The sequence below is a fragment of the Erinaceus europaeus genome, chromosome 12 (genome assembly GCF_950295315.1).
Source record: "Erinaceus europaeus chromosome 12, mEriEur2.1, whole genome shotgun sequence".
Classification (NCBI taxonomy): Eukaryota; Metazoa; Chordata; class Mammalia; order Eulipotyphla; family Erinaceidae; genus Erinaceus; species Erinaceus europaeus.
Window position 1 is genome coordinate 38,259,416 of NC_080173.1, and position 10,279 is coordinate 38,269,694.

General features: G+C 43.1%; 1 protein-coding gene across 1 annotated transcript in view; it reads left to right on the forward strand.

The window, feature by feature from the left end:
• The window catches only part of RFT1 (RFT1 homolog), a 56,265-nt gene extending 47,401 nt beyond the window's left edge, over positions 1–8,864 (forward strand). Inside the window, exons 11-13 of the mRNA XM_007526208.3 lie at positions 6,547–6,652; positions 7,404–7,653; positions 8,406–8,864. Of these exons, the coding sequence (XP_007526270.1) occupies positions 6,547–6,652; positions 7,404–7,653; positions 8,406–8,567 (518 nt within the window). The 3' untranslated portion in view covers positions 8,568–8,864. The remainder of the gene's footprint in view (positions 1–6,546; positions 6,653–7,403; positions 7,654–8,405) is intronic.
• Positions 8,865–10,279: the final 1,415 nt, after the last annotated feature.

Genomic DNA, 10,279 nt, shown 5'->3' on the forward strand with positions numbered 1-10,279 from the left:
TAATGGTGATAGTGGGCATCCCTGTCTAGTACCTGATCTGAGGGGAAATGCTTCCAGTTTTTCACCATTGAGTATGATGTTGGCTGTAGGTTTGCTATATATAGACTCCACTATCTTCAGGAATTTTCCATCTATTCCCATTTTTTGTAGTGTTTTGATCATAAAGGGATGTATTTTGTCAAAGGCTTTTTCTGCATCTATTGATATGACCATGTGGTTTTTGGTCTTGCTTTTGTTGATGTGGTGGATCACATTGATTGATTTACATATATTAAACCAACCTTGCATGCCTGGGATAAACCCCACTTGGTCATGATGAACAATTTTTTTGATATACTGCCATATCCGGTTGGCTAGAATTTTGTTTAATAGTTTCACATCTATGTTCATCAGAGATATTGGTCTGTAGTTTTCTTTTTTGGTTGTGTCCCTGTCTGCTTTTGGTATTAGGGTGATGTTGGCTTCATAGAAGCTGGCAGGGAGTATTCCAGTGTCTTCAATCTTCTGGAAGATTTTTAAAAGTAGAGGTATTAGTTCTTCTTGGAAGGTTTTGTAGAATTCATTTGTAAAACCATCTGGTCCAGGACTTTTATTTTGGGGGAGATTTTTGATAACTGTTTCAATTTCATTAGCTGTGATGGGTCTGTTCATATTATCTAGTTCCTCTTTACTTAGTTTTGGAAGTTGGTAGGTATCTAGGAAGTCATCCATTTCTTCCAGGTTCTCTAGCTTGTTGGCATATAGTTGTTCATAGAAGCCTTGCATGATATGTTGAATTTCTGCAGTGTCTGTTATGATATCTCCTCTTTCATTTACTATCTGATTTATTTGGGTCTTCTCCCTTTTTTGTTTTGTGAGTCTGGCTAAAGGTTTGTCGATTTTGTTTACTCTTTCGAAGAACCAACACTTACTTTCTTTGATCTTTTGTATGGTTTTCCTATTCTCAGTGTTATTTATTTCTGCCCTAACTTTAGTGATTTCTGACCTTCTGGTTGCTTTAGGGTTCCTTTGTTGTTCTTCTTCTAGGTCTTTAAGATGTGCAGTCAGGGTGTTTATTTGTGCTTTTTCTTGTTTCCTAATGTGTGCTTGTATAGCTATGAACTTCCCTCTTAGGACTGCTTTAGCTGTGTCCCAAATATTTTGATAGCTTGTGTCTTCATTTTCATTAAATTTTCGAAACATTTTGATTTCTTCCTTGATTTCCTCTTTGACCCAGACGTTGTTAAGAAGTGTACTGTTGAGCTTCCACATTTTGGGACTGTTACTAATCTTTTGTTGATTGTTAAGTGTTAGTTGAATTCCACTGTGGTCTGAGAAGATGCTTGGGATGATTTTAATGCTCTTGAATTGGCTGATGCTGTCTTTGTGGCCTAACATATGGTCTATCCTTGAGAATGACCCATGTGGATTTGAGTATAATGTGTATTCCAGTTTCTTGGGATGAATGACTCTGAAAATGTCCAATAGTTCTAGTTTATCTATCTCTTCATTTAGCTCCCTTATGTCTTTATTGATTTTCTGCCTGGATGATCTGTCAAGTTGAGAGAGTGGGGTGTTGAAGTCCCCTACTATGATTGTGTTACTGTTAATATATTGCTGTAGCTCTTTCAGTAGAAGTTTGATGTATTTAGATGGCTTCTCATTGGGTGCATAGATGTTAATAATTGTTAAGTCCTTCTGACTGACTGATCCTCTGAGCATTAAGTAGTGTCCATTCCTATCTTTTTCAGTCTTATCTATTTTAAAGTATATCATGTCAGATATGAGAATAGCTGCTCTTGCCCTTTTTTGTGGGCCATTGGCCTGTATGATAGTTTTCCATCCTTTCACTTTAAGTCTGTGTTTGTCTTGTTGAGTTAGGGGGTTTCCTGTAGACAGCATATTGTTGGGTTGTGTTTTCTGATCCATCTTCCTACTCTGTGTCTTTTAATAGGTGAATTCAGGCCATTGATATTATTGATATCAAAGATTGAAGATATTTTAATGCCATTCTTGTATAGTTTTAGAGTGTTTTGATATATGTCCTATTTGTGGTGGTCTGATTGTTTATAGGAGACCTTTCAGAACTTCTTTCAGGGCAGGCTTGGTGATAGTTGATTCCTTCAACTGTTGCTTGTCTGAGAAGGTTTTGATGCCTCCATCTAGTCTGAATGACAGTCTAGCAGGATATAGTATTCTTTGCTGAAAGCCTTTCTTATTGAGCACTCGATAGATATCTTGCCATTCTCTTCTGGCCTGTAGTGTTTGTATGGAGAAGTCTACTGCTAATCTTATGGGTTTTCCTTTGTAGGTGACTCTTTGTTTTTCTCTTGGAGCCTTCAGGATCCTTTCTTTATCCTTATTCCTTTCCATTCTAAGTATGATATATCTTGGTGTCTTTTAGTCTGGGTTAATTCTGTTTAGGACCCTCTGGGCTTCTTGAATCTTTATGCCTTTGATGTTGTCTAGACTAGAGAAGTTTTCAGCTATTATGGCCCGAAGAATACTTTCTTCCTCTCCCTCTCTTTCTTCCTCTGGTAAGCTAATAATGTGTATATTGTTTCTTTTGAAGTCATCCCATAGGACTCTGATGTTGTTTTCAGCATCTGTTAATCTTTTTTTGAGATCTCTTATTTCTTTTTTAATTGTCTCTAATTCATCTTCAATCTTGCTAATTCTGTCTTCAGCCTCATAGATTCTATTCTCTCTGCCCTCTACTGTTTTCTGGAGTTCATCTATTTTGTTGCCCTGCTCTGATATTGTTCTAGCTTGTTCAGCTAGTTGCATTCTTAGCTCAGCGATTTCAGCTTTCAGCTCTCTAATAACCATGAGATAGTGTTTTCTTCCATATTCTCATTTGTTATTCCTGTATTTCTGATTATAATTTTTTCAAATTCTTTACTCACTCCTGTTATTATTTCCTTAGCTAATGTTTGGATGTTGAACTCGTTATTTTGTGCTTCACCCTCTGGAGGACTTTTAGCTGGACTCTTGTCCTGGTTCGATTCTCCAATATTTCTTCTTGTTGTTTTAACCATTTTATATATTATGTTATGAGTTCCCTTTATCAGTACTTTTCAAATTATTGATCACTATTGCCTGGATTGACTTGTGTCTAAGTAAGTTACTTAAAGGGTTCACAGTGGTGGAAGTTAACAGTTGTTTCAATAGTATTTAAATCTCTGAGTTGGAGCTCAGTGGTTTAAAAGCCTCTTTTTTTTTTCTTCCCTGTAGGCTATGGGAGCCTGAGGGCTTTTAAACTATCAATAGGCTTCAGCTTAATCACTGACTCCTGACCAAGAGATAAAGCAGGGTGTGGCAGAGATAATCCAGTGGTTATGCAAAGAGACTTTCACAGCCCCTCAGCTATGCCACTAAGGTATAGGTCTTCTCCTGAGTTTCCTGGTTAGATCTCTGTCCCCTGGTGTCCCTCCCTGTCGCTGCTCCAGATTCTGAGAGTAGTAGCAATGAAGACTCAGAGTTGCACTTGGTGAGTCTCTGGGGAGTCCTCTCCTCCCTTCATCTGTCCCCTTGTTGGTGGAGCAGACTGGAGGTGGTGTCTCAACTGATAAACTGCTGAACTGTTAGCAATCACTTAATCTCTCCTTAGGCTCCTCTCTCCTCTCTGTCACCAGCCACACGTGTTTGTTTTCACTGGTGATTTACTGGGTTCCTGTGGTCATTGTAGTCCTGTCTTGTTTTGGTCCCAGGTGGTCTCCTTTGGTATTCCTAGTTGATCCGGAAAAGGAGAGGAGAGGAGAGGAGAGGAGAGGAGAGGAGAGGAGAGGAGAGGAGAGGAGAGGAGAGGAGAGGAGAGGAGAGGAGGGGAGAGGAAGCAATCTGCTGCTCGTAGCTCCACTGAGAAAAGAATTTTTTTTTTTTTTCCTCCTCCAGAGTTATTGCTGGGCTCCGTGCCTGCACCATGAATCCACCGCTCCTGGAGGCCATTTTTTTCCCTCTTTTGTTGCCCTTGTTGTAGCTTCGTTGTGGCTATTATTATTGCCCTTGTTGACACAATTCGTTGTTGGATAGGACAGAGAGAAGGGGAGAGAAAGATAGACACCTGCAGACCTGCTTCACCGCCTGTGAAGCGACTCCCCTGCAGGTGGGGAGCTGGGGGCTCGAACCGGGATCCTTACGCCGGTCCCTGCGCTTTGCGCCACATGTGCTTAACCCACTGCGCCACCACCTGACCCCCGAGAAAAGCATTTTTTAAGGCTCCCTATCTTTTGTTGACTATTATGTAGAACCTCATCACTTCGTCTTTAGAAATAGAGAGTGGAGGGGAAGACAAGGGAAGAGAAAGATAGACACCTGCAGACCTGCTTCACTGCCTGTGAAGTGACTCCCCTGAAGGAGGGGATCTATTGCTAAACTTTTCTACTTCTCCTGGGCCCAAGACTTTTCCCAAAGTCTTTTTTTCAGTTGACTTTGTCAATTCAGGTTCTCTCCCTCTCTTTTAAAGATTTAATTTTGAGAGAGAGACTGAGAGACTCCAAAGTTCTGCTCATACTGTCATATATAGATCCAGGGATTGAACCAAGGACCTCTGGAACCTCAGGCATGCAAGTCCAGTGTGCAAAACTTTTTTTTTTTTTTTTTTTTTTTTTACCAGAGCACTGATCAGCTCTGGCTTATGGTGGTCTGGAGGATTGAACCTGTGACTTCGGAGCCTCAGGCATGACAGTCTGTTTGCATAACCATTATGCTATTTACCCCGCCCTGTGCAAAAAAAACTTTTATACCATCTCCCCAGCCCAAGTGTGATTCTCCTAACAGGCAAAGCCCATAGTATTGCTAAGAAGTCAAACCAGCAATCAACCTCTTGATGCTGATTTTAAAAGTTGGAAAGAGCTGGAAAAATAGCATAATGGTTATGCAAAAAGACTCATGCAAAGGTCCCAGGTTCAGTGCCAAATATCAACCAGAGTTAAGTAATGCCCTGGTAAAATAAACTATTTTTTTTTAAAGCTCTAGTAATTTACTCAATGTACTGTTTTGTTTTTTTTAAGATTTTATTTATTTATTAATGTGAAACATAGGAGGAAAAAGAACCAGGTATCACCCTGGTACATGTGCTGCCAGGGATTGAACTCAAGACCTCATGTTTGAGAGTCCAATGCTTTATCCACTGCACCACCTCCCGGAACACATAAGTTAATATTTTTAAAATAAAAAGTTGGAAGATATGCTTGCTGACCAGATAAGCTTGTACTTATTAAGCAAGAAATCTACACATTTATTCATAATGGTCCTAGGGCTGAGGAGGTAGATTAATGGTTATTCAAAGAATTTTTTTTATGTTGAGAATATATATTTTACTAGTGATTTAATATTGATTTACAAAATTACAAGATAATGGCTACAATTCCGTATCATTCCCACCACCAGAGTTCTGAATTCCCAATCCCTCCATTGTAAACTACAGCATTTCTCCTAAGGTTGCAGATGTTATTTCTATATTTGTATATATTTGTATATATTTGCTCATTTTTTAAAGGTCCCATCTTCTCTTCCTTTTTATTATATTTATTTGTTGGATAGAAACAGAAATTGAAGGGGGCAGGTAGAGAGGAAGAGAGAGAGAGACCTGCAGCCCTGCTCCACTGCTTGTGAAGCTTCCTCCCTAAAGGTGGGGACCAGGGGCTCAAACCTGGGTCCATGCGCACTGTAATGTGAGCACCTAACCAGCCTCCCATCTTCTCTTCCTTTCCAAGTCAAACATACACCTATTACTACATCCAAATGTCGCTCCCTTTTTCCTCTTCTCTCTCCAGGTCCTGATGGAGTTGCAGTTCAGAGCCCTCTGATCATCTTCCCCCTATCATTTTACCCCATTAAGAGTATGGGTCGGGAGCCAGGCGGTAGCACAGCACGTTAAGCGCAGGCAGCGCAAAGCACAAGGACTGGTGTAAGGATCTGGTTCGAATCACTGGCTCCCCACCTGCAGGAGAGTCACTTCACAAGCGGTGAAGCAGGTCTGCAGGTGTCTATCTTTCTCTCCCCCTCTCTGTCTTCCCCTCCTTTCTCCATGTCTCTCTGTCCTAGCCAACATCAATAACAACAACAATAATAACTACAACAATAAGACAACAAGGGCAACAAAGGGAACAAACAAATATATATTTTTAAATGTATGGGTCAAAATTCTTTTGGGGGTGCAGAAAATGGGAGTTCAGGTTTCTGTAATTGCTTCTCTGCTGGACATGGGTATTGGCAGGTCAATCCGTACCCAAGCCTGTTTCTATCTTTCCCTAGTGGAGTAGGGTTCTGGAGAGGTGAGAGTCTAGGACACATTAGAGAGGTCATCTGCCCAGGGAAGCCAGAAAACTTATTATTATTATTTATTTTATTTTATAGAACAGAGAGAAATTGAGATGGGGAATAGAGAGAGGAGCCAGGTGTTGCTACACTGGTTTAATCGCACATAGTACAAAGCACAAGGATCTGCATAAGGATCCTGGTCCACGCCCCCTGGTTCCCTACCTGCAGAGCACCCAGCTAAACTGTGGGTGGCTGTGGGTCTGCATTTTGGGCTCTGGGGTCTCATGGATTCTTTTCTTGTAGGCCCCATGCTGCTGCGTTCCTACTGCCTCTACGTCCTCCTGCTCGCCATCAATGGAGTAACCGAGTGCTTCACATTTGCTGCCATGAGCAAAGCAGAGGTTGACAGGTGGGTCCTCCTGAAGACATCATCTCACCAGGGTGAGGTGACTCACTGGTGTTCTCTTGCCTTTGCTAAAGGCACCCTGACATGTAAGACCAGAATTTCAGCTCCATGGACTGAGAGCCTTGTGTATTCTCCCTCTCCCCCCCCCCTCAGACACATACACCTGCCTCTCAATTTCTCCTATCAAATGAAAAAAGGGAAGGGGGAGGCTGCTGGGAGGGGTGAATCCATCATGCAGCCACTGAACTCCAGCAGTAAACCTGGTATGTGTGTGGGGGGAGGAGGCACTTAAACGAGTCCAATATTATCCTCAAAAACTCATTGTTGATAGTTGGCAAAATAGCTCACTTGGCTAGTGCACTGATTTGCCATGTGCACAACTCTGGTCTTTACCATATTGGAGGAAACTTTGGTGCTGTGGTTCTCTGACCCTCTCCCTCTCCTTCTCCATCTCCCTCTTCATCACCCTTTCCCTTACCCTCCTATCCCTCTTCTCCCTGTATGTCTCTTAAAAAACAAAACAAAACAAAGCAAAACAAAAATCTGTGTCTTCTTGCATTGTTTGCCAACTTACTCTTCTATCCCCAGTGAGGGGGCAGTGCCATCTCCATATTATGCACACATATTATGCATCCAGTGTTGTGAAAACTAGCTGCGTGTGGGGAGAAAACTAGCTGCATGTGGGGTGAGCTCAGGGGTACAACCTGTGAATTAACACTGTGGTGGTCCTGTCACCCTCCTTCCTCTTCCACAGGTACAATTTCATGATGCTGGTGCTCTCCTCCTCTTTCCTGGTGTTAGCTTACATCCTGACCCGCTGCTGTGGCAGCGTGGGCTTCATCTTGGCCAACTGCTTCAACATGGGCATCCGAATTGCACAGAGCCTCCGATTCATCCACCACTACTACTGCCAGAGTCCTCACAGGCCCCTGGCTGGCCTGTTCCTCTCCCCCATCCTACTTGGGGCATTTGCCTTCAGTGGCGGGGTGACTGCCATTTCTGAGGTAAGCCCCTTGCAGCCTTGAACCACATGCTTCTGTAGCTTGTCCACCACCCCTCAGCCTAGGCCCCCTTCCTGCCTGGCTTAACGAGCTCCACAAGTCACTGTCTCCTTCCCCGTAGGCCCCCCTGAGTGAGTAAGCATCTTATGATGGGTGGGACTTCTGTTTCCAGTGAGAACAATGTAGACCCTATGTACACAGTTGTCCGGCCATTTATCTGACTGTGGAATAATAGGCCTCTGGAGCCGACAAAATAGCTCACTTGGATAGTGTGCTGCTTTGCCATGTGCATAACGTAAGTTTGAGCCTGGCCGCCACATTGATAGACACTTCAGTGTTGTGGTCTCTTTCACTCTTTCTGATTCTGTCTCTATCTTAAAAAATGGGGAGTCGGGTGGTAGCACAGCAGGTTAAGCGCACATGGCGCAAAGTGCAAGGACCGGCATAAGGATCCTGGTTCAAGCCCCCAGCCCCCTACCTGCAGGGGAGTCCCTTCACAGGCAGTGAAGCAGGTCTGTCTTTCTGTCCCCCTCTGTCTTCCCCTCCTCTCTCCATGTCTCTCTGTCCTATCCAACAACGACGACATCAATAACAACAACAATAATAACTACAACAATAAAACAAGAGCAACAAAAGGGAATAAATAAATAAATATTTTAAAAATTAAAAATAAATTTCTGCTTGCCAAGCTTGCCCAGAGGAGGAAGCACTTGGGTGGGAAGAGGGGCCAGGCCCTGACTGGTTTCTCTCCACAGGTCTTCCTCTGTTGTGAGCGGGGCTGGCCAGCCAGGCTGGCTCACATCACTGTGGGAGCCTTCTGCTTGGTACTGACTCTTGGAACTGCCTTCCTCACAGAGACCCAGCTGGTTCACTTTCTCAGGACTCAGCTAGGGGTATCCAGATGCAAAGCGACCTGACCTCAGAAGTGTACCGACAGTTGTGGAGCCTAGAACAGCTGTGGGTGGAGAGCATCTTCTATGAGAAGAGCCTACTGAGGAGTTAGAGGTTCAGGGGGCCATCCACCCAGGTGAGGCATCAAAGGAAAGCATCAGATCAGGTGCACTCCTTCCACGAGAAATGTCAAAGGCAAAGGAGGGGTTCTGCTTTTCTTGAGAGATCAAGAAGTCCTTATAAACTAGAAACTTTCCCCCCCACCAGTTTGTTTTGTTCCAGTAGACATCTTTTTTATAAACATTTTTATTCCTTTTCATGGAGATTGATTTGCAAATCTACTTGTTCCAACAAATTATATCTTAGATGCTAGTAATTAATATTAAGGCTGTCAAAATAGCTCACCTAGATAGTGCACCTGCTTTGCCATGTGTATAACCCAGGTTTGAACTTGGTCCCCACCACAGTGGAGCTCTGGTACTGGGGGGTTTGTCTGTCTATCTGAAAAAGTAAGTCTGAAACAGTGAAGCCCTAGTGATGACAAAAACAAAGTTAATAATCATCTGGCTTAAAAAAAAAAAAGTTGTGTGTCGGAGAGTTCCAGAAAAAAAAAAAAAAAAGTTGTGGGAGTTGGGTGGTAGCACTGCAGATTAAGCGCAGGTGATACAAAGCGCAAGGACCGATGTAAGGATCCCAGTTTGAGCCCCCGGTTCCCCACCTGCAGGGGAGTCACTTCAGAAGCAGTGAAACGGGTCTGCAGGTGTATTATCTTTCTCTCCCCCTCTGTCTTTCCCTCCTCTCTCCATTTCTCTCTGTCCTATCCAACGACAGCATCATCAACAAAAACAACAACAATAATTAAACAACAACAATAAAAAAAAAGGGCAACAAGAGGGAATAAATAAATAAATAAAAGTTGTAGTCATTTTACCTTTAGGAATACTTAATTTGCTTTGTGGAAGAAGGAAGGAAACCTGATGTTATGTATCAAACAAGAACAGAGGAGAATCTGAAATTGTACTTTCCCCATGTCAACATTGTGGCCTGGGCCTTTAGAGAAAGAAAACTGTTACTCAATGAGAAATCCTAGAAATGCAAACATGAAGCTTTTCAGATTCCGTGTCTCAGAGCTAGCCAGAGAGTCACACCTTTGGGGTGGGGCAGGTGTGGGGGGGGTGGACACTGACTCCAGAAACAGGAAATTTTGAAGAAAACTATAGTCCATTGTGAGTGGCCCTGTTTTCAGAAAGGATCACTGAGTTGCAGCTGGCTCTGACTTATCAGGTGACAGTGTGCTGATAAGAACTGGAGTTGAATACACATATCATTTCCCTCAAGATGGGATAGAACAGGAGCCCTATGTGGTGACACACCCAGCTGAACACACACATTACCATGTGCCAGAATCTGACTTTGAGACCCTGCTTTCCACCTGCAGGGAGGGACACTTAAGAAGTGGTGAAGCGGGAGTCGGGCTGTAGCGCAGTGGATTAAGAGCAGGTGGCACAAAGCACAAGGACTGGCGTAAGGATCTCAGTTCAAGCCCCAGGTTCCCCACCTGTAGGGGAGTCGCTTCACAAGCAATGAGGCACATCTGCAGGTGTCGATCTTTCTCTCCTCTCTGTCTTCCCCCTCCTCTCTCCATTTCTTTCTGTCCTATCGAACAATGATGACATCAATAACAACAATAATAACTACAACTATAAAACAACAAAGGCAACAAAAGGGAATAAATATT